Source organism: Haemaphysalis longicornis, unplaced genomic scaffold (genome assembly GCF_048455015.1).
Source record: "Haemaphysalis longicornis isolate Haplotype H1 unplaced genomic scaffold, Haemaphysalis longicornis Haplotype H1 scaffold_4, whole genome shotgun sequence".
NCBI classification, from domain to species: Eukaryota; Metazoa; Arthropoda; class Arachnida; order Ixodida; family Ixodidae; genus Haemaphysalis; species Haemaphysalis longicornis.
The window spans coordinates 61,800,575-61,825,572 of NW_027526361.1; the positions used below are offsets into that span (position 1 = coordinate 61,800,575).

Below are 24,998 nucleotides of genomic sequence, written 5' to 3' on the forward strand. Positions count from 1 at the left end.
TTTCGGCGCAGATCTCGCCTGGGCCTCTCAATAACAGTTTACGCTGTAATAACATGGTACGAATTGTACGAAAGGACACCGAAAAATACTTCACGCCCGCATGAAGGGACAAAGCAACAGCGCAGTGATCACCTTCGGAGGTGTGTACCTTCCCTCCGCCACATCACAGTCCACAGGGTGGTGACTCGTGTCCATCCTTTCCGGCCGCGCAGAACACTATGCCTTAGCTTCTTGGAAATCGGCCACAAGACCAAAGTGTGTCCTCAGAAACACACGCACCGCTACTGCAATGTATGCAGCACCCCCCTCGCTATCGACCTTGAAGACGAAGAACCGCACAAGTGTGTTCCCCACTGTATCAACTGTGACGGGCATCATGCACCCACCGACCCCAAATGCCCGTCACGCCTTCCAGCGAATGAAGACCCCGCTGAAGGCGTGCAGGCTCGTCAACAACGAGCTGCCCGCCTTCGCCAACGGCCAAACAAAGACCCACCGCCACCCCCATTGGACGACGCCAACTACCTACAGTTGCAAAACCGGTTCAGCGCACTCCGGAAATCCACCAGCCAAGATCGCTCCCAATCGGCACGCCGGCCTTCAAGCAGAGGCCGCAGCAAGGAGCACTCCACACCGCTCCAACAGCGCCTGAAGACTCCCAACAAGAAGCGAGAGGAATTTGTGACTCGGTCAACTCCAGCGAAGAGGCGCCGCCTCGCTTCGAAGGCCAAAGGCGACAGTTCAACCAGGGTAAAGGACCCACGCCTCCCAGCCCATCTCATACACCATTCCCACACGCCATCATACAGGGAAATTATTACGCAAACCGAAATGAATTGATTGATTGATTGATTGTAGGGTTTAACGCGCCGACGCAACGCAGGCGATGAGGCGCGCCGTAGTGGAGGGCTCCGGATTAATTTTGACCACCTGGGGATTTTTATCGTGTGCCGAAATCTCGTACACACGGGCGTTTTTGCTTTTCGCCTCCATCAGAAAAGCGACCGCCGCGGCCGGGAATCGAACCCGCGACCTCGTGCTCAGCAGCGCAACGCCTTAGCCACTGAGCCACCGCGGCGGGTCCGAAATGAATCCAATGACTACAGCAACAACACAACCACCTGCGGGAGCGACTATCCCAGCAACAAATCTCGCACCAACCACTTTCCCACATGTTAATCTCCAGGACATAATACAACAACAGCAACAAGAAATCGAAAATCTCTGGACTCACTATCAGGCCCAAATAGACAATTTACAGTCTACCATCGTTGCGTTAACGGCTCAGATGAGCCACATGGAACAACTACTCGCTAGCCTGACCAACAAACGCCTGTCTCCAGATGAAATGCCACCAGCAACTAAGGTACTTGTCCAAAGCTCAATCACACCGGAGACCAACGACACTGACTTATATGACCCATAATTCTCAACAATCTCGGAACACACTGTGGGGATCCTGGCGCCCGAGCTATTGCGCGCCCGCTGGGTTTGTGCCATTGCGCGGCGCTTTTCCCCTCTCTCCTCGAAATACCGGCTCGTCTCGGCGCCACTGTGTAGAGCCGAGCCGTCTTCTCAAACTCTTGCGTGAGGTGAAGGCTGCAGCGACCGTTGCGGCGATAAAACACTGTCGCGCAGCAAGTGGTCCGCCCTGGTAGTGGAGCTAAGCTCACCTCATTGGTCCGTTTGAACGATTCCCGAACCCCCCTCTCGCCGGGACGTGAATGCGCGCCCTGCGCGGGGTCCGTTCGGGAAGACGAGTTCGAGGACGCCGAAGGCGTTGGCCGAAGGTATGTGACGCTTTGTTTACCAGCCGGCTGCAACTCTGTTGCGCCGGCGAAAGCCCACCAGCCCTCCCGGCTGCCGGCCCGTGCCTCTGTTACTGTAGTCCCTACGCTTGCATATAGTAAGGCCGTACCTACCACTCGACGAACACGCCGTGCGGTACGCGCCTGTGAGCGAATGGGCCGCGTCTTCCTTGCTGCTGCGAGCCGATCTGACCAGCACGGCGATGCGCGCGCACAACAGTTGCGCCGCGCCCCGGATTTTGCCCTGACCGAAGAGCCCACTGCCTCTGCGCCGACGACGCGCGCACACTTGCGCGTGGCGCCCCATCGCCCCTATCACCTAAAGAGAAGTACGTGCCTGTACTGTAAATTATGTAATTGGGACGTTGATGTAAAATAAACGTCTTCCCTCCGCACCCTGGGCATTTTCCTTTGTCGCCCCTTCTCCACCTGCCCAACAGAGGCGGTGTTCGCGACGGCGTTTCAGTATCGTGAGCGTGCTCAACCAGCTCGAACCCACGGGGGTTCCTCGCAGTGTGCATGAGTGCCTGCCTTGTGCAATGCTAGGGTTATGCATATTGTGAGGTAGAGAGAACACAACACTAATTTGGCAATGGAATTGCCGAAGCTTAAAACACAAAAAGGCTGCCTTCAGATGTCACATACAAAATGCCGGTCAACAGCTTGATACCCTCATCCAAGAAGTTTATGTATGTCATACCATCACGGACGACACCACCTTCAGCAGTCCCAGCATCCCTTACACCAGACGTCGCATCCAACAGAGCACAACTCCTGTACTCACCCTAACTTTGGTCCACAACAGCATCCCAGCCATCCAGATCGACACCTCTGAATGAAACACCGACACACAAGAAACGGTGGCCGTACAATGCCACCAACGAGTACGATGGCACCCATGACAGTAATCCATACATATTGGAAACCAACCAGGAACATAGGATCGGTAGATTGGGTCAAAAGAGTGGCACGCGACCACAAACATAGCCTGCTGGTCGTCGCTGGAGATTTTAATAGCCGCCACACAGCGTGGGGCTATACGCACTCAAGTCCACGAGGCCGCAAACTACAAGAAGTCACCACACAAGCAAAACTGACACTAATTAACTATATCTTGCAATCCACCCGTATTGGAAATAGCGTTGAAAGAAATACGACGCTAGACATTGCATGGACCAATCAACCCAAGTATGAACAGTGGTAAAACACCCAGGAGAACCTGGCCAGCGACCATCACATCGTTGCTATTGAGTTAGCGCCCTTACGGCCAAAATAATGCAGCTAACGAACCAAATTCCAAATAAGCACCATCGCCCTTACGGCTTGGGACAAGGTCCGAACTCTGATTCAGGAATCGGAGCCACCATGCAGTCAACCAAGAGGAATGGAGCAAACATATCCACCAAGCCGCAAGCACACCACAGAGCTCACCACTACGCGAGAACAGCCGTCGGTTGACAATCATCTCCTCGCACTACAGTCAAACCCGTTTATAGCGAACTGCAATATGCACCGCGATTAGTTCGATATATCCAATAGTTCGATATAGCCAGACCCGCCTATAACGAGCTTATTGTTACGAGTTCGCAATCCGCGTGAGCACCCCGCACCCTCCCCAACTCCGCCATCCGCGTATGCAGAAACGAACACAGTACAGTAGCCATTACCAGACCAAAATAATCCATTTATTGCAAGTATCAAAGCTACTTTCCGCCTTAACTGCCAACGTTGTTAAAAAAAAGCGGTGATTTTTGTTTTCACTGGCGTTTTGGCGGCTTCAACTAGAATTGCATTCTCTACACGAAACATTGTTTGCACCAGTTCGAGTCCGTGTCCTCAAAAATCTAAGAAGCATTGGCGGAGCACATCAACTGCCGAAAGCTCTTCATTATAAGCGTCGGACGGGTTTCATTGGCGATATCATCGGGAACGTTGGCGAGCTTTTCCCACAGTTCACCGATGCTGCTGTCTTGGTCCGCACTCACTGACTGGGCGGGTTTTGTCGCGAGTCCCGCGCATCGGAAGCAGTAACGGAAAGCATTGGGCGTCATATCGCTCCGTGCGAGGCGCAATGTCTCAGTCGCGGCTCTTGCTCCGTGGTCGCGGCCAATCCCCATCTCAATCGCCGCTCCGAGATCATGCATTTCGGCGGCCATTCTAGGCGCCCAGAGTTCGATATATCGGATGTGAACTTCGTTATAAGGAATATGTTTCCCATGTATTTCCGTAACTGAATTATTTTTGTTCGATATATAGCATAATTCGCTCTATCCGGGTTCGTTATAGCCGGGTTTGACTGTATGAGACCGGAGGCTTAGCCTGAGACAAAAGTGCACAGAAACAAGCACAACAAGAAACTACGCCGACAGCTTCAGGAACTCTCCGACGAAATGCAGAAATATTCGCAACAGCTCATTAATGACAAATGGGTGCGATTGTGCGATAGTGGGAATGGCCACCTCCATACAAGCAGCAAAGTGTGGCGCATCCTGAACAGCATACTAGGCAATAAGAAACAAGCGACAGCATTCAAAAGCTCAAGCTCCGCACAAAAATGACTAGCAATGACCTAGCTGATCTTCTACTGAATCATTTCCCCCCACATCCTTACATGTTGTCTAATAACAAGTGCTATGAACTGCAAAATGCCCTACAAAGCATCCGATGAAATACAGCTCCCGGACCACACCAAATGACGTATAAAATGCTGAAGAACCTACCATACAACCACTTAGAAGCCCTCCTAGGTTACATAAATCAAGTCTGGGAAAGTGGCCAAATTCCTATGGCATGGAAAACTGCACACGTAGTTGCTATCTCAAAACACGGTAAATTACCTGATGACATCAAGAATTTACGCCCTATTTCTCTTACCTCCTGTATAGGGAAACTCATGGAAAAGATGGTTCAGGCTCGTATTGAATGGGCTGTAGAGCAAAACCAGGCCTTTTTCTATACGATGACCAGTTTTCGCCAACATGTCTCTGCCCAAGACACCATACTCCGCATTCATAGAGACATAGTGGAAGCGAAGAGCACTGCCCAAACTTGTACCATTGTCGGGATCGATATAAAGAAAGCTTTTGACACCTTCGCTCACGAGACAATACTCAAAAAAGCAAAACACAACAAATTAGAACCCAGAACTATCCAATATCTTAGAGATTTCCTCACTAGCCGGCTCGTCCAAGTCAAAGTAGAAGACCACACCAGTAATGCCCGCAAACACAGCAGGAGTGCCCCAAGGAGCCATACTTTCTCCAACTCTGTTTAACCTGGCCATGGGCGATCTTCCACCCCTTCTGAATGCTATCCCGTGACTAAAACATGCCATCTATGCCGATGACATTACCCTTTGGTGTCGCACGGGTTCTCCTGGCACTCAAGAAGAGACGCTGCAGCGAGGCATGGACCCCATCCCTCAATACACGACATCTATTGAACTGGTGTGCTCTCTTGAAAAGACAGAGTACACGGTTGTTATCAACTCCCGCAAGGCTCACGCAAACGATATCCGAGGACTCGTCAGGCTACACCTAAACGGCAAAGAAATTCCTCGAAAACACTCCACAGGGATCCGCGGCTTTCGCATAGATCAGGACGCCACAGGTACAACCTGGCTGAAAACCATCATTACTAAAGCGAACGAGATCCTCCACATGATAAATTGGGTGTCCCGCAGCAATTATGGTTTAAATGAACATGAAGGTCGTAAAGTGGTGGAAGCTCTCCTTATCTCCCGGATCATGTACAGCCTTCCTTACTACTATCTGACAATTCACCCGAAATGACCTCTCATATGCCACAGGCGCGCTGAATACACTTAGTGAGAAGATTGACACGCACCACCTCACCCAAACCCAAAGACTACAAACGTCGCCTCAAGGTCGGCTCATCCTCCTTGATCTAGGCCATAACATCTCGCAGCTCCAGCACATTCCGCTAGAGCCGCCACCATGGTTATGCCCGGCCAATATAACCTTGAAGCCCATACCCAAAAATATTGATCCAGACCAGGCAAGTCACCGCGTTGACAGGAAAAACCACTACAACAGGAAGAGATTCTCCCCAGGAACTATGGTCATTTACACCGATGCTGCGTACAACAAAGACACCAAAATCGGGGGAACGACAGCTTTTCATAGCCTCGTCCTCTCTACAGTATATCCAAGTACGTCTGGCACCATCATCGATATCTCTGGAGCTTCAGGCTATGGTCAACGCCATAGAAGCGCAGCAAGATCAAACAAGGCTAGTAATCACCACAGACAGCAAATCTGCAATTCGCAATCTACGAGAGAATCACATGCACCCCGCATGCGCTACACACTCGCCAGCATCACACGCCAGCATCTCTGCCCAAGACACCATACTCCGCATTCATAGAGACATAGTGGAAGCGAAGAGCACTGCCCAAATTCATACTACTTTGATCTTGTGATCTACTGTGATCTGTGATCTACTCTCATCTGTGATCTACTATGATCTGTGCTTCATACTACTGTGGTCTGGGTCCCTGGACACGCACGTGTAAAGGAGAATGAGAGGGCCCATGCCTTCGCCCGAGCTGCTCTTTATGATTCGGGCACCCCAACACCCTGGCCTCGCTTCTATTACCAAAAAGAGCGCCGCCGAGAAATGCACCACACTCGAAGAAAGTACTGACGGGACGTTAGAGATCAGAGAAACACCCTGGGCAGGTTTCTGATCAGTGATTAGAAACCTACCCCAGAAAATTCGCCCGCCCTGACGCTGTCCTCATTCGACGAGAACAAATCAGCACGCTACCAACACAACACATACAATACTATATAGACGGGCTTCCAGGCACACCAAAATGCTCACACTGCGACCAATACCCCAACAATGAACACACTCTCTGGACGTGCCCAAACATACAAAGCACCCTGAGATATTCCCTGCCACCAATTTTTACTACAAAGCGCCCTCCTTGCTGGGAGGCATGGGTCACACCCCCTAGGGAGCTTGAAGAGCTCTATTGGACCACGCTTGTGAACCACATTAAAAACACGCCAGGCCTACAGACGAGTCCCTGTAACCCAGACTAGAAGCTGAGCACTCTTTTGGACACAGGTTTCAAAATAAAGCCTCTCTCTCTCTCTCTCTCTCTCTCTCTCTCTCTCTCTCTCTCTCTCTCTCTCTCTCTCTCTCTCTCTCTCTCTCTCTCTCTCTCTCTCTCTGCTTCGAGTCGCTTCCGCGGCATGCACGTGCGTGATTCTCCCTGAAGCATTACCAACGGATGCGAACATTGTCTGCCTCTGAATACTAAAGATATTTGCAAGTTTAGGAACATCAGACATGAGTGTGCTATGGTCCCTCAAAATAGCCGTGTAGCCTTCCGCGAGCGCAGAGCACCACCTGGGAATCTATACAGCTCAGCGCCTTAGTTGCTTTTTGTGTGTCTCAAAGCTGCTGGGTCTTATAATCGAAAACTCGCTTTCAAAATCTATCTGTAGGCTGATCACTAAAAGTTCCCCTCGTTCCATACCTTCTTCAACAAAAATGTGAAATAACGTTTCGATCCTATCCGTCGCTCGCTTTCGTCATGTCCTAAAACGTTATGGCACTCAGTGCCATGTATACGAAGCGAGTAACGTTATCCGCCATTGATTTCATGCACGTACGTTCGCTGATTCTCCAGTGCACTCGTTCTCAGATTTTGCAATTTTTAGCTATTTTTCCTTTCCTTTTTATATCACTTTTTTATATCGCGTGGAGCAGTATCAGTTTCGTCCGGTGCGTCGATTCACTTTCTCCGCGAATACCAGCGCGCTTACAAGGCAGTTTCCTATTCTTTGTTTGCTTGTTTTATTTTTTAAATAAACATAGGAAAAAAAAGCAGATTGGTACCTATCAGCTCTTCGAGAAGTACCTTCGAAACTCTTCAAATATCTCGAAGGCGAGTAGCTCATCTCTGCAAGCAGTCCCCGGCGGCACGGCATTTTAGCGTGACCGTTTTCTGCAATGCCCCTGCATTCAACTTAGACTATATCGTACTTTTTTCTTCGAGACAGCGACGGAGCACGCAGGTGTATACCTGCGCCCATAGTTCCCAACAGAAGTCTACCAGGACAACGAAAAAGAGAAGAGGAGAGCGGTGGACGGAGAAAGACGAAATTGAGGGCGAGCAGTGACGTGCCAAGAGCCAGTTCAAAAGAACATCAGAGCAGCGGTGGGGAATGTAGGCTCTCGTGCGCCTAGAAACCGTCCCTCATTTCAGGGGGCGAGCAATGACTGTTGTTTGTTTCTTCTCCGAACGCGACAACTCTAAACTGCGTAGCCTTGCACTACTCGAGTGTGCGCTGATACAAGCGGGCGTACAACGTAAGCAGTAACGTCGGCACTCGCGAGAGGAAAAAGCGGTCAAAGGACTGACGAGCGGGTGCGCGGGAATGTTTACGCGCGCATTGGAACATAGTCTGCGCGAGCACTTAGTGCTCCACTCTTCACAGGGGGTGGGCGGATTGCTCGTTTGTGTCTCAGTGCGTATGCGAGTCGCTGTCGGAGGACCGCTCTCGGCTGCGTTGCTTGCAGAGTTGCTGTAGGCGGCGGCCTGAGCCGTGAAGATAGCGTTGAAACCGCGCCCCCTCTCCGTCGCACCTCTGTCGCGGCGTTCTCGTGTTTACTTTGTGCCGAAAATCACGCGGCGCGTTTTGCGCTGCATCCTCTGTCGCCTCGAGTTCGCCGGATCGAGGCTCTCGCAAATGCGTGCCCTGGCACTTGTTAGGAGCAAGAGTGACTGCTTTCTGTTTTCTCTGGGTGGCTCAGTTTCCGTTTTAGTAGCACAGACAGGATTGTTGGCCGCAGCCTGAAAGGCTTGCTCGAGAAAGCGTACCAGTATGTGAGCACGGCGCCAGCTTTACCAAAAAACATGGAATTACAAAGGGCGCGTGAAATGTTAAACGTACTTGAAAGCAGCAGGTGTCTGAAGTCTGAATCTTTGTCTGAAGTGCAAGGGAATGACGAAATTTAGAACTTTACCCAAGCATGTCTGCTGAGCTTATTCAGATCCATCTCGTAAACCCTTGTAGGAATTTAGGCCCATCCAGCTGCCTCATGGCATGAACTGTTTATCTGATAGCCTGAATAATGTATACCGAGCCGTCAGGGCTCAAAGACGGCTCTTTTCCTAGCCGAATAAACTCGCACGAGTTTTTCCCAGCAATTCAGGGGAAAGCGGGCATGGAAACACTTGAACAAGGCAGCAAATTGGGCGAGTTGAATAGCATTCATGGTGGTCAGCGCGAACGAAAACAACACACAAAGAAGAGAATAGATGACACAGGCGCTGCGTCGAGGTTAACACATGTAAAAGAGCCCTTTGAACTAGTAATGAACTGTGACAAGGTAGCAAATGTAGCGCCTGTGTCGTCTATTCTCTTCTTTGTGTGTTGTTTCCGTTCGCGCTGACCACTATGAAACACTTGAGAGCAGCGGATGCCAGATAGAGAACATAGATGTTGCTTCCGGTCCATGCATGCTGGGTGTTTTGTGTTGCCCACCCGGCGCGCTTTTCCCCGGCTTCAGAAGCCCGCAACTCGGCGTTTCTCGCACCTCGTTTACGAGCTGGATCCGCGCACCATACCTCCCGAGCTTCGGGCTCTTACCTCTGACTCAGTGGTCGCCTTTGCTCGCTTAGCGGTGGCACTTCTTTGGTTATTCAGCTTCCAGACTCCTTGTCATTCTGCCTACGTCGTTCCCATTCCACCCTATTTTGCCGCATCATCGGCCCCGCACTCGCTTCACACTCCAACTTTTGCTACACATTACCGCGCACAAGCGGCGAAGCGACCCGTACAAACGTGATCAAGCAGTTGCGGTTCCTTTTACTCTGGTGACGTAGAACTGGGGTGTAGGAACAAATGATTGATTGATTGATGAATTGTAGGGTTTAACGCGCCGACGCAATGCAGGCGATTAGGCGCGCCGTAGCAGAGGGCTCCGGATTAATTTTGAACACCTGGTTATCTTTAACGTGCGCCGAAATATCGTACACACGTGGGTTTTTGCTTTTCGCCTCGATCAGAAAAGCGGCCGCCGCGGCCGGGAACCGAGCCCGCGACCTCGAGCTCAGCAGCGCAACGCCTTAGCCACTGAGCCACCGCTGCGGGTTAGGGACAATGGTCCCGGCACAAATGGCTCCGGAACTTATGGTCCCGGAACAAATGGTCCCAACTCCAAAGTAGGAACAAATGGTCCCGGAACTTATCGTTCCGGAACAAATGGTCCCAACTCCAAAGTAGGAACAAATGGTCCCGGAACTTATGGTCCCAGAACAAATGGTCCCAACTCCAAAGTAGGAACAAATGGTCTCGGAACTTATGGTCCCGGAACAAATGGTCCCAAATCCAAAGTAGGAACAAATGGTCCCGGAACTTATGGTTCCTGAAATTATGGACTCGGAACTTATGGCCCGGAACTTAAGGCCGTGGACCAAATTGTTCCGGAACAAATGGTCCCGGGCATTTCTTCGGGCAAACTGATTCCATTAAGCTCCACGTGCGCTCTCGGCTAATTTTTTTTTTTTGCATCGTGATTGATTGTAGGGTTTAACACGCCGACGCAACGCAGGCGAAGAGGCACGCCGTAGTGGAGGGCTCCGGATTAATTTTGACCACCTGGGGATCCTTGACGTGCGCCGAAATCTCGCACACACGGGCGTTTTTGCTTTTCGCCTCCATCAGAAAAGTGGCCACCGCGACCAGGAATCGAACCCGCGACCTCGTGCTGAGCAGCGCAACGCCTTAGCCACTGAGCCACCGCGGCGGGTAAAGTTTTTTTTTTTTGCATCTTGATGGAGTGCAGTATCACCTCCACTCACAAAAACTATCAGTAAACGATTCGTTCATTTTAGTTACCTTATTACCCTTGCGCCATTAAACACCAACCATTATCATCATCAGTTACATTATTACGCATAGTTGTAAGAGGCTACAAATTATTAAGTAAATAAATAAAGGTAAAAAAAATGTGTTCATCAAGGGCACAGCCAGGGGCGGGGGTGGGGTTCTTTATTTTTGCTCTGCTTTTCTGAGATGTTTAAGACGAATATTCTTATTTATTCGCTCTGTCTCTCTTTTATTATTTGATTTTTGTTAAAAATTGTTTTTTTTTTCTTTTCGTATTTTTGGTTTTTCAAAATATCATTCTACCAATGATTTGCATTGTCACTTTGTAACGAATAAATGTATTACTTCCGCAAATTATGCATTTTTGCGCAAATGCATAATTTGCATGGCATAACACGGTTGGCCCGTTCTCGGTAATTTGCATTTGTGTTGCCGCCGTTCTTTTCCGGACTTTTTAGTTTATTCTTCGTTTGTTGCAAATGTTTGCCGATGAATTTTTTTTTTATTTTTTTGGTGTTCTTGGAATGTTCTTTTTCTATTTCTTTCGTATTTCTGACTTAAAATTCCAGTCAACAAATTATCTCCATTTACGCTATTAAAACTATTAAATCATTACATACGCTAATTATCTATTTTTGTGCAAATGCTGTGCGTTACAGGGTGCCGCTTATGGAGGTATTCCTTAAAGAATGCAGCATTATAACCCTGAAATTTTATTCGTCATAATTTGTGAAAGAGCGGAATTTTGCTCATTGTGCGTTTGAATATGCAGACCGCGACGCAGCCGTGGGCCATGAATCGTGAGTCATTTACCTTGCAATGCTTCCAGTATGGAGAGATATTTTTGCGACATTTCTACTCGGCCACCCTCCTTCTTTCCCATATCCACCTGTCTCTCGGCTTTATTTAAGTGTTCGTCAGAGAATACAAAGAGTGAAACAGAGAGGAACTCACACACAAAAAAAGAAGCCACGTGAGAAGCAGGCGGCTTCATGATCTACACAATACTTAGAGGCATGCCTCAGAAAGAAGTTCCATCAGTTTCTTGTGCTCAAGCACTTCGATACTACTAGACGTAAGTCACGGGTGCGTGCGTATGTGAGTTCTGTATGCTTGCGAGTATATATCCTTGTTTCAATGTTTATATCCTTGCGAGTATAGCACGTAAGCCAACTTAAGCTGTATTCATTGTACTCACTTTAAACACAGGCCGAGGGCTGCTAGGTGCAAGCAAATTTTGATGGAAATGTTTGCCACTGGTTTGCCTGGCACTCGGAATAATAAAAAAGAAGACGAGCAAAAGAAGCACGGGAGGACGTAGACGCGCGATAAAAAAAAATTGTATACAGCATATAACGCGGCCTACCGGACTAGGATGGCCACCCACAGCTCATTCTCTTTTCTCCCTCCTTCCCCATACCCTGTATTTCAATAAACGTTTTAATCAATCAATCAATCAATCACTCACTCACTCACTCACTCACTCACTCACTCACTCACTCACTCACTCACTCACTCACTCACTCACTCAATCAATCAATCAATCAATCAATCAATCAATCAATCAATCAATCAATCAATCAATCAATCAATCAATCAATCAATCAATCAATCAATCAATCAATCAATCCGCATATAATTCAAGTAAATTCAGAACAATACATTGCGCACAAATACAAACATACAAATATAAATACACTGACTCCACCCTCCTCCTTCCATCATACAGGCGCTCATGCATAGGTGCAGTAGTGGTGGAGCATTTGTTCATTTTGTTAACTTAATCCAATACCTTCAATGCCCGGATGGCGTTACGGAAGGGAGTGGTAATGTTGCAAGCACAACAACAAAAACAACTGTACATGGGGAGGTTATTTAAAGGAGCCATGAAGAGAAAATACAACTTCGTTTAATTTGAAAGAACTAGGATTCAGTATCTCACTCAGCTCCATTAGAGCCACAAAAGATGTTTTTTTAACGAAAAAAAAGCAAGAAGTATTTAAAAACTTTCAAATTTTGCGCCACAGTGACGTGTTATGAGCACGAATGACGTCATACGGGCCAACAATAAAACATAATTTTCAGTGCGTTAACTGCACGTTAGCATTCTAGTGATGCGGTCAAATGGAACTAGAGGCCCAATTACAGACGTCCAGTCATGCGTCGTCGCGACACGTCAGTTAGGCGGCCGCCAATCGCACAAACAAGGTTCCGTGACGTCATAGAAAAGTTGCGGGAAATTGGCTAGGGGGTCGCCACGGCTTCACACGTTTTCTTTAATATCTCCGTTATTTGTACGAAGATTGCGATGATATTTGTATCATTGTTATCGGGACCAGGCAGTCTTTCTAATAAACCCAACTTTTATTTTGTTTTCATGGCTCCTTTAAGTTGCACAAGAAATGCGGTTTAGATATAGCAAAAACGTTTTTCCTATTTAGAAGTTCGGACCACTTGTTCCGGGATCATTTTTTCCGCGACCAGTCGAACTGCGGCCGCTGCCGCTGCTGAAGCCTCGGCTTGTCGTCGCCCCTGTCCACGCGCATCCTGACGCTGTCGCTGCACCGCATTACTCTCACTGAATCAATCACACCCCCCTTTCGTCTTCCTCTCCCCACGTCCTCTTGCGTGAATGGAACGACGCCGGTCACTTTTTGCCGACAGGACCCGTCTTTAATAATAGGGGGAAAAAAAAGGACGACGAGCATAGGACGGAACGGGAGACTGTGGTCTATCATCCACAGTCTCCGCTCTTTTCGCTGCGCTCTTTTCCAGTCGTTTTTAATTGCCTCGTCTTTTTTGTAACCGATAAGTGGAAGGCTGCACCATGTTTGAACAACTAATCCCTCAGGCAAGCTTTCCTAATGTGGGTTTGGTTCGAAAAACCACAGCTCGTGCGCGCCATTGTCCGTATGTACTAATCGAGTATGCATTACGAACACAACGCCCTAATGACTCAAGCCTTAAACTAACGTCTGTGCAAGTAGTCATTGTTTTGACCATTTAATCATGCTGGTAAAAGCAAACACATTGAGAATCCTTCCCCATAGCGAAATGCCCCCTAGAAATGAGCGGAATTTACCAGTGCGAAGAAGGAGCGACCGGCTGGCCGTTCCTAGGGGATTCCGTGCCACGCAGGTGTAATTGTGGGCGGCATCGGCATCACCCTTGGTCTCTTCCTTCAGGTGCAGCTTCGATATCCGTCTGCAGCCTTCCGACGTGGTCGCACTTCTGCACACAATCGAGGAAATGAGATGAGGCCGCGCATTGCCCGACTTATCGGGACACAGACAGACAGACAGACAGACAGACAGACAGACAGACAGACAGACAGACAGACAGACAGACAGACAGACAGACAGACAGACAGACAGATGGACGGACGGACGGACGGACGGACAGACAGACAGACAGACAGACAGACAGACAGACAGACAGACAGACAGACAGACAGACAGACAGACAGACAGACAGGGCGCGAAAGGAAAAGTCATAGAAGAAAAGAGTAGCGGGTATGTGAATTCGGTGTCGCATGCCTCAGACGCGGACGCCTTTGTAGGAAGCAATCGAGCTGAATTATTCTAAAAAAGTCATTCCGCCCTGCTGCTATATGTCCGGCTGCTATCAGTGTAACCGAGGAGGAAACCTCGAGAGCAAGTAAGGAATATGACGCAGCACGGTACATGCATAGACAGATAGCAATATAGAATAAAACTGCGATTCTCAAGTCCCTGCAGACAGCCTCGCGCCAATTTGAACTCCAGCTAAATGCTTATTACGCAGTCATTACTGTCATCGAGTCGCATAACATCATGCTACAACTTTTCGATGGCATCAAATTTTGCAATCCAATCCAGATACTCCACCACCCCCTTTTTTTTCTTCGCTTATTTTTAATTGGGGGAATGACGACCGACATCACCTGCTCTTGGTTCTTTTTTATCTTCTCAGAAGGCGATCCGGACTTGGAATATGCTATGACGAAGTCTTTTTTTACTGCGAAGCTATATGCCACTACCCCCTAATGGACAAATTGTACCAGAATGATTTGCGACAAGGCCAACTCTACCCGAGAATGCTTTGCAGCTCTCAATCTATATCTGAGAAGAACAAAAAATCACACGGCAATTGGAATCTGAGAGAATTCTATTATTACGCTTAGTTTTCTTCACGTCTTTTGGATCACAGTGAAGCGGTAAACATTATGCGCTTCTAGTCTGGTCCCAGAAAACGGTTGGAACGTGTGTTTTATTGGAACACTACCGAAACCAATTGTATGACGGTGGATTACTCGAACGACTGCATATTCCCGGGAAATTTTATCGCAGCACGTGTCGTGGATGACTAGCAGACGCAGTTTTAATACAAATAACATGAAGCCGCCACTCCAAAGCTATTCCAGCAGCCTCGAAAAGCCACTAATTTGTTCGTTTAATAATAGGACAGAACTGCAGTCATCGATGTTACATTAAGCTATGTAATCGAGAATTTGAATTTCAATTTTTGAATTTCACGTTTTCATGCAAGCAAAAGAAAGATACTAATGAAAACATATTACTGGAGAAATGCCGAAGTCAGAGGCTATGGAAGACCATCTATATCTAATAGGTGAGACAATGAAATATTCGCCTCAGTGGTAAATAAAACGTGTATAAATATAAGCCCACATGAGTATTATCACATAAATATAACAGGTTTGAGAATATACAAAAAAAGAAAAACGGGAACAGAGAAAGGAAGCCAATAAAGCCAGTATGAAGCCAATAAAGAGCCACAAACCTAGAGTTCTAGATGGTACGGAGGCTCAGCATAATGTCTATAAAGTGGATGACTTGGATTCATATTTCGGCCCAACAAACTAGATGGTAGGTGCTGCTGATTCCCGGAAGAGAAGTTGGCCTGCTGATAAGCTGAACGTGTGCCTAATAGGACATTTTTGTCGTAGCATACGGTGGTCCGATCATTGGCTGTTGTGATCTAATCACTGTGCGCGAAGGAACAAGAAAATGGAGGAGGAGCCGCAAAAGTCCAAGTCGAGACCCGTAAACAGGAAATGAAGTGTCACGAGCGGGAAATTTAAATGAAGCGACCTGGGGGCGAACCGAATTGCATTTCACCCTGATGTGTGGTCGCTCAGTGAAGAAGATTAGAACAATTCAGGAAATAAACGCCTAGACTTGGCCGTTTCTGACTGGATAAAAGTAAGCTTCAGAGAAGTAGGACTACCGACACACTGTGAGGTGCGGCGCTGGCGTATAAAAAGTAATTCTTCAGTAAAAAAAAAAATCAATGAAAGATTTGAACGTGACTGAGACCAAACCTCCAAATCAAAAATCCGCAAAAATAAAATTAGACCGCCTTTAACAGTACGGAACAGGTTACGATTTCGGTACCATGTTTGCTCAATAGCATCTCTGGAAAGTGCAGTTTCGAAGAGTACGCCATGGTACGCAAGCGAATATAAGCACAAAAAGGGCCTATAAGCACGCGCCCTAACAAAATACCCCGCTTAATAAAAAAAAAGAAAAATGGCCTACGCAAGCTTGCTAAAGCAAAACCTTATACGCGATATCAGCAAATTATTTACAAGGAAAGTTATTTTTGTGATGCGCCAGACAGCCAACTATCGCACCAGAATTATAAATTGTCAATAAAACAGTGAGGAGATTTTAGGTCATATTTCATGCAAGAGGAAGTGCAGCAGAGTGCTAACTTGTAACCTGCAATTTGTAACTTGTAACTTGTAACTTGTAATTGCGTTGACAGAAATAAAAACCTTATCAACTTTGACGGCAAATTATAAAAACCTGCCTTCATTCCCATATAGCACGCATTCGTTTCTCTGCGGTCGCTATACGACAATGTATGCTAATTTTGCGAAACTATGAGTTTGGCTTAGTGCGCGGAACTGTGTGAAATTTGAGACCAACAGCACCACAAAAAGTGTTTGTTAGGTGTAACCTATGTTTTTTTCGTCTCCCTCCCTCCCTCCCTCCCTCCCTCCCTCCCTCCCTCCCTCCCTCCCTCCCCTTTCCCCTCTCTCTTTCTATCTCTTTCTTTCTTTATTTCTCCCCCCCCCCCCCTCTCTCTCTGCCGTGTAACCCAAACGACAATATCGCGGTTTGGCGCCCCTGCTACAAAGCGTCGGCCGAACGGGAAAGTCGGCGGCGCAAGGCAATTAAAAATGGCAGACTCCCATCACACAATATTCACACGCCTGCGGTAGACCGCGGCCCCGGCATAACTGCTGATTCTTCTAAATTACAAGGAAAGTTAAAAAAAAATGCCCGTCTTTGGCAAGAGATGTATTGATAAACGACAACTCTACATGGACAGTTCCATCCAAAGCACATCTGGCAGCATGTATGACGTCACGTTACGTAGCCTATGAAACTACACCAAGGTGGGTACAGGAACCGGCACTAACGACAATGTCAGCTTGCGGACAGTATACCCTGAAAACAAACTTAACCCTTACAAAAAAAAAAAATTATTCACAGTTTTGCTTCGCCACATTCAAACTCGTGATGTGGCGGTGCACCCTCTACAGGGACAGCAATAAACCCAAATCCCAGCATTCCGCAGGGCGGCAGAATGGCTCTTCGTGAAACAGCCTGTCAGAACAAACCCGAATTTACAGCAGTCGCGTGTGTAATCCAGCCTTTATATATGCGTTCGCATAAAATGCGAACAAGACGCGCGCATAAGTGTGTCTTAACTGGAGCTTACACGGCAAGGGTTCCAACTACTTTTCATGCCTGCTAACAAGAACTCGAGGAGCTCCACGTGTCTTTGGAGCGCGAGGCGTTCTGTAGCGCGAAACGTTGGTCATACGGCCACCACCAAAGTCGCGCGCCATCCAAAACACGATTTGGAGTCAAGATGATGCGTCTCATCACCTGCAGATGCATCTTAAGTAGATTAGTTATTATTAGGCGCAATTTTCCGGATCAAAACAAAACTTCAAGCTCAAGATATAGCTTGTATTTACTGGCGAGGCACGCATGCAGGCAACTGTGTGAGTGCGCCGTCACTCGTTACGTCGGGCTCCACGGGATGGCGGTACTTGTCCGTGCTAAGCAATTGGACGTTCCAAACTCTGCATCACCGAACCAAAAGTAATGACTCCAGTCCTATGTGAGTGTCATTAATAACATCTCTGTTCACACCACCATTGGGAATCGGGTTGAAACGGACCAGACGACGAAGCCGGTATTTTTTTTTTCGGCGCGCGGGCGCGGTGGCACAAGTTGTGCCATGCCCGTGGCCCAGCGGCCATGTCCGTGGACGTTTACAGCGTTGCCAAGCGAAGAAATTGACAGCTAAAATTGTCAATGAATACCACCTATACCCTACTTCTCATCACTTGGATATGAATTTTGAGTAGATATGCACTGTTTTCAAGATCAGTGGAGTCAAAATATAACTGCGTCCTGTATGCATGTGTCCTTCTTAGGAGTGACCACCAAGACCACTCAAGAAAAATAAAATCCACCCGTAGCTTTCACCTAAACACTGCGTCGTGATCTGAAAAGCTTCGCCGCTGATGCTCCTTCACAGAGTCAAATGGCTTACGAATATTTTTCACACCACCTGGGGCGCGTAGTGAGTTGAGCACGAGCGCGGCGCAGCCTACCTGAGCCCAGCCTCGGCGTCTTCCTCCCCGAGAGGCTGGTCGTCCCGAAGCCAGGCGATTTCGGGGGACGGCAGCGCCCCGGCGACGCAGACCAGGCGGGAGTCCTGTTCGCCTCGAAGCACCTCCAGAGGCTCGACGGATGGGGCGTCTGCAATGGCGCGTTGAGCGTCGCAGCGATTATGAAGAGCTCTCCACAGAGCAACAGTTCTTCATAGAAAACGTACAGCTTTTATTCACCGCATCTATTGATCGCGATTACTTGATCTTTTGGTCATGTTCAGGTGAATAGCTTTATTGAATTTTTGTTGGAGTACTGCATGAATGCCTAAATCATGGCTATTTCACTTGTACGCTTTCATAGTCTTATAGGTGAGCGGTAAAAAGCGCAAAGGCTCATGGGTGCATTGTCGGTTCCCGCGGAATTCCGCCACTTCCGGTTCGAGATCTCTCCCACCCTCCCGTGCGCCGGCGGCTTTCAGGCGGGTGCGCGCGCGTTTTTTATCTGTGTCCACCGAAATGAAAAACGCTCATGCATCGCGCATTCAATGAGTAACAACGATTGGTCCTACCAGGGGGCTTCTCTGAGCGGTAAGCAGACTGTGGCAAATAAACAACACTCACACACCCTCCTGAAAGCCGCCGCTGTACGGGAAGGCGGAGAGATAAAGAACCGGAAGTGGCGGGAGCAGGCGACGTCCCCATGAGCCTTTGCGCTTTTTACCGGTCACCTATTGTTGCGATGACGCTTGAATTCTCACAAATTTTGCCAGCCTGCGTTACATCCTCTATCACGTATACACATGCTACTCTCCGCCCCATTTTACAGCACTTCTTATAATTTTAAGTTGTTTTCTCTGCAGTATTAATTTTCTGTCCCCTTATTTAATGTATCATAGGCTTTGTGGGTACAAAATAAATAAATAAATAAATAAATAAATAAATAAATAAATAAATAAATAAATAAATAAATAAATAAATAAATAAATAAATAAATAAATAAATAAATAAATAAATAAATAAATAAATAAATAAATAAATAAATAAATAAATAAATAAATAGAGAATACGTTCTCCATCCTGCATGTAGAACATGTTCTAATATAAGTAAAATTAGTTATGAAATAATGTAGTTCTTGGCATAGGTAGAACTTATTACTGTTTCAATATCTCGAATGCTTGAGGACCTGAGAAACCGGTCTCTGAAGCTTAAGCTTATGAATAACACCAGTTCTGTCAACATTGTTCGTACACAATAACACCACATTAAAGATCACGTAACGCTATACTGTAGGTACAGACACTGAGGTGAACGAGGAAGAGACGAGGGGACGAAAGGACCGGAGAGCGTGAGGTACTCTCACGTGCTGATAATGTTTACGCAATTTCCGCTCACCTGGGCGCCCCAGAGCGACGTCAATTAGCAAAGCCGCTTCAATCCAACACTGCCCTGACAAGAGCGAAGGCCTTCTCGCTAACCCCGTTCGCACAAATCAGCTCTACACATAAAAACCATTGCATTAGCGTCGTCCTCAAGTTGACTACCGAGAAACTCAATGTTAAGAACCTGTTGGAAGCAGACACAGGATAAACATTGAACTTGCCGTCCGTTTTTATGTGACGAGGCCTTTTTACCCAGTAGGTGTTGATCCAGCTCTCGACCAGGCCGTCACGCGTCGAATCACCTTAGTGCAAGGGGTTTTCATTAGACCGCAGGGAGAGCGTTTATGGAACGAGTTTTCAAATATCAGCTATTCTCGGATTTAAGTAATTAAACGTCATTTTACGCGGCGGATTCAAGATTACCGCGAGAGCGAGGTGTTGCCACGCGGGCATTTTCAGTTTAGCAAGGTTTGTCGTTGTGTTAAAGGCGGTTATGTACATACGAATTAGCGCAGAGATTGCAACACCACACGAGCTGTTTCAGGTTAAGATACAAAGCTCCACATTTAAATTTAAGCTTAGGTATGCAGAGGAGAGTAGAGACAGCCGAAAGAGGCGGCTGCTGCCACTACTGTCCCGCTTTCTTCCAACGGTGCTCAGCCGAATGATCAATTGATGGTCGTGCTTCATCTATGCCTGCACCAATACCACTACACGCAAGCAGCAAGCGAAGGCAGCCGAATAAGGCGAGGCAGCGCAGCTTCAGGAACGTTTCTGCAAGCGTGCAAAAATACACGCACTCTTCTTTCTTGCTGGCACGGCATTCGTTCGCTCCGAAGACGAGCTGCTCTGCGCATGCGCAGGTATTGCCAGGCAATGGAGGCGCGCACTCCTCCTTTTCTGCTGGCTCGACATTTTTCTCGCTCAGGAGGATTCACAGACTAATCTAGTTTCTCGCTCATGGCCCACGTGCTAAAGCGCTATCACACTAAACTTTTTTACACCCTTTTAGCCAAAAATGGTATAGAATAAATGGAAAAAAGGGTGTTGGGAGGCTCTTACACCCTTTTTCTTGAATCTCAACACCCTTTTCTTAGCTCTACACCCTTTTTGTGTGAAAAAAGGGTGTTGATCAACTTCAACACCCTTGGTTTTTTTAGGGTGTTGAAAGGGTGTGAAAAAGGTGTTCAGCTGTTCATAAGGCCATGCTTGGATGCATAATAGCACTGTAAATAACAAGACATCCCTCATATACTTCTCTACGCGGAAGAAATTTTCAAACGCAAACAAAAAAATCGCTCGTATGCAATGATCGCTCGTTTTCATATCCGGCGCACCTCATGCCCCAAGTTTAGCTTTGGCACGTGAAACACCAATTTGAACCTTCAAAATTAAATAGAATATATAGTCGTCTGGCGAAAAGGGTGTTTACCGACTGCAACACGCTTGGCTTTCTGTAGGGTTGTTGAAACGGTGTGAAATAGGTGTTCAGTTGAAAAAAAATTGGGCCCATCTCCCCGCGAGAGGGACCCGAGTAAATGCGTCGCATAGGGGGTGGGTGTATTGCGTTAACGTTTAGTGTTTGGGGAGTTGGTGGTAGTGAATGCGTTGTATCAGCAGCTTCTTGACGTAGTTTGAATGAGTCAAGGACATAAGGCGCGTTCGTAGCCTCCCATTCTGTGTCGGCTTTGTGGCGCAGTGGGTAGAGCACCATGTACATTGCGTTCCTCCCGCAGGGTCGAGGGATCGAAACCAGGCGCCGGATAGTATTTTTTTATATATAGTGTAGGGGGACGGGTGCGGACAACGACGGTGCGGACTACGACGGACGTCAACGCGGGTGACATCGTGAGTTACTGAAATGCTCTGCATTTAAAAAAAGAACAGCGGAGCTGGGAGTCGACCTAGTTTCTTCCTGTGTTACAAAGTTTTGTTATGTTTGCTAAGCTTTGCAATGTACTTGCTAAACTAGGATGACCGCTGAGGGATGAGGACAAGTTTAACCGCATTTTACAAGGCCGTTCCAGTGGCAGCATTCTTCTAGCGCATCCGTAGTCTGAGATATCAAACGGTGAAGATTAATTGCCGCTCGCATGATTACGCATGCAAGACAGTCTGCACCGGCGCAAAGCTCCTCCCTTCTGTGACGTGCCTGCTGTGTACGGGGTTTAGTTCGACAAAGGGGTGGAGGCATAGGCAAAAGTGATAACTGGCACCCATTCATTCTTGGCTGGCGTTATCGCAATCTGCAGTACTCTGAACCGCTATCGAAACACAGAATAAAAGGGAGGAGCTATGCGCCGGTCTTGACCTCTAGCATGCGTAATCATGGGAGCGGCAATTAACCTTCGCAGTTTGATATCTCGGAGTGAAGGATGTGCTAGCAGAATTCTGCCAAATGAAATTGCGTAGAAACACGATTGCGTCTAACTTTCCAATACAAGCATGCCTGGTTACTGTAGCCGCTAAAAGATTAATACTTAATCAATTTTAGTTAATTAATCAACCTACATCAATAGTTACCTCATAATTATGTGTCCACCTGGGCGCATAACCTCACTGTAGAGGTGGTCTTCGCCTAAATCTAAGCGCCTATTTGAAAAAAAAAACCTGTCGACTTAACTTTGATCCCCCTGTATTAGAGAGTTTTCGCTGACCGTTCTTGACGGTCCGCTCCGGTATCGGCGGCCCGCTCAGTGGAACCGGAGCCAGTGCCGCTCGCGCCCAAGCGCGCCACCCAAGCGCAATAGCGTACCCGCTTGCTATCAGACAGGAGCGGACCGTGGAAAACGGTCAGGTAAAACTCGCTATTATCTGAGATCTTACCCGTCTCGAGTCCAGGAGAACTGCACAATTAGAAATTTAGCCGGATTAGGCCAAATTCTCCACCATAAATCGATTTGCATGGTTGCCAGTCTTCGTTGAGAGAACGCAGTCCTTCTCCGACTACTACCCGCAGCAGCATGTCTGGGACTTCGAACTAAGTATTTATACGGAAAGGTTCTTACTGGAACTACTGTTTAGAGAAAGAACGCAGTATCAAGATGGAGTAAAATGTTGCCAGAAAAGCGAGTAAAAATGAAATAACAGTGTGAATTCTATGTTATGTCTATAGTTTACAGTGATCCGCAATGATCCATGCCTTGCGTATAATATCAAATACACTCAACCGCAGGTAATCAGGTACGGTGAACCACTCCGCTTGTCATTATGCACCTAAGTATCGGCAGCTGCTGGGTTGACAATAAGATAGGGCGCGCCAAATAGGCCGCGCCAAGAGCAATATTTTGGCGCGTGAGTTAAGCGAATGTATTGACGTTCAGCCATGTGGCCTAAGATGTCGAGAAATAGAGTGGTATCTTCACTAGCGTAACGTCGTGCTGCGCAGCTTCTTTAAAAATAATTAATGGTCTGCAGCCTCTACTTTCAACGGCACAACATCAGCTGGTTTTAAAGGCCTAAACAAAACAAAACAAAAAATTGGCCGCGTATCTGCTCCCTTCGCTGCAAATGTCGTTGAAAGACGATAGTCTTCTGCCGCCCCTGTCACGTAAATGCTTCCCTACTTTCTCCCGCCCAGCAGTCACCCTCTTCCCCTTCTGTTTGCTCCACCCACGATAAGCACGGAGGAGATTTGATGAAACAAGTTCAATTTTTGCGCGTTCCAGTGCTAGTGAGTAATCTACTGGAACCTTTTGTTACTTTTGAACATGAAACGCCGCCACGCGTGATTGACAAACCTGGCTACCTAGATCATAGAGTTTCATACTAATATATACAAGCGACGTTCCTCGCCTACTTGGCGTGGCTAGCTATATGGCTTCTTCTTTTTTGTCTCGAAACCAAAATCAACAAAAAAGGGTAACATTTTTTTCTTGTTCATCATACATGAAGCTTCTAAATAATTACTGACAAGTTGATCTTTTTGGAGGTTCAATTTTATAATAACACAAGAAATTTGATAAACTTTATTCAGTAATATTGTTGTTTTTTGCAGCCACAGCCAACTTTTCAGCCTGTTCATGAGCCACGCCAAGGACAAGTGGAACGTGCCTGCCCGGTACATGACGGAACGCTCGCTGAAGCGGGGAGCTAGGCAGTGGCGCCAGATTTCCCTCTAGCATATATTAGTATGAAACTCTATGACCTAGACGCACCTCCCCCCCCCCTCCCCCCCCCCCCCCCCTTCACCTAGCGTCATCTGTTACTTTTCGCTTGGAACACTTTTTCTATTCTCTTGAGCAATTGCTAAACAGGCTTCGCCGCTCGGCCTCGGTGGTTTAGGTGTTTGGGTTAAAGTCATGGGTTTTCATTCTAGCGGCCTGCGTTCGAGCTACAGTGGTTCTTTTCTCGTCATTTTTTTGCCGCAACATGTTCGTTTAGGTTAATGCTACGCATTCTTGTCCAAAATAGGAATAGTTTGCTATCTTTTCGGTCGGTTTAGCCTACCAATACGTTTATTGGTTGTTCCACAGTACACTCTTCTTGTACGACGTGAACAAGGCGAACGTGGGGTGCGTCTAGGCGTCCGGGTTTGTCACATGCGTGGGGTAGATAGACGGCGCGCGTGGCGAGCAGTATACACGACTCGGGAAAGAGGCGCGGGCGGCGGTGGAGTGGGGCTGTAACCACACTCCCAATGTGGAGTTGTACATGCTTACAACCAAACATACAACCAATGGTGGCTGTAGCCATACTCCCTCCGTAGACGGATGCATGCTTCACTGCGCAAGCTGAATGTGGGAAAGCCAACTTACAAACAACAAGCTTACATCGGTCTCCTCAAAGTCGGCTGCACCTATAAACACAAGTACGTTGCTGGGAAGACATTTTTTTAGAGAATATATAACACATATCAAAATATGGAGGTTCTAAGGCCTTTGTTTTTATTTTTTAAGAATTTTTCCATGCGCTGAACACAGGCCGCTGAGCAAAGCGTCCACAACACCGCGAGAACCGGGGGGATTAGACATATATAGCTTTGCTGTAAAAATGACTATTGTTTTCGCTTGTGATACGGAGAGCCTTTGATAAGGAGTTTATTATAAGGGAGGATGTTTAGCTGGCATTGCTTTTCACGGCCTGAATTTTGACCAGTTTCGAAAACGACCAAACCAGCAAGCTTCTTACGTCTTCTGAGAGGCAACAAAAACAAAGCTTCTGTCCATTTTTAGCATGCCACCGTTCCCCACATAGCACGCAAAAACACGACTCTTTCTTTTTATTCTCATGAGCAACGTGACATCGGCTGTAGTTCCTTCCGCCCGTCTCCCCGGAAACGGGTCTAGGTCTTTTCGGTACAGG

At 47.5% G+C, this 24,998-nt stretch overlaps 1 protein-coding gene across 1 annotated transcript in view; it reads right to left on the reverse strand.

Moving 5' to 3' along the window:
- The window catches only part of LOC144178825 (uncharacterized), a 170,067-nt gene that overhangs the window by 8,378 nt on the left and 136,691 nt on the right, over window positions 1-24,998 (reverse strand). Inside the window, exons 5-6 of the mRNA XM_077706954.1 lie at window positions 18,315-18,462; window positions 13,761-13,909 (exon numbers count right to left, since the gene is read on the reverse strand). Of these exons, the coding sequence (XP_077563080.1) occupies window positions 13,761-13,909; window positions 18,315-18,462 (297 nt within the window). The remainder of the gene's footprint in view (window positions 1-13,760; window positions 13,910-18,314; window positions 18,463-24,998) is intronic.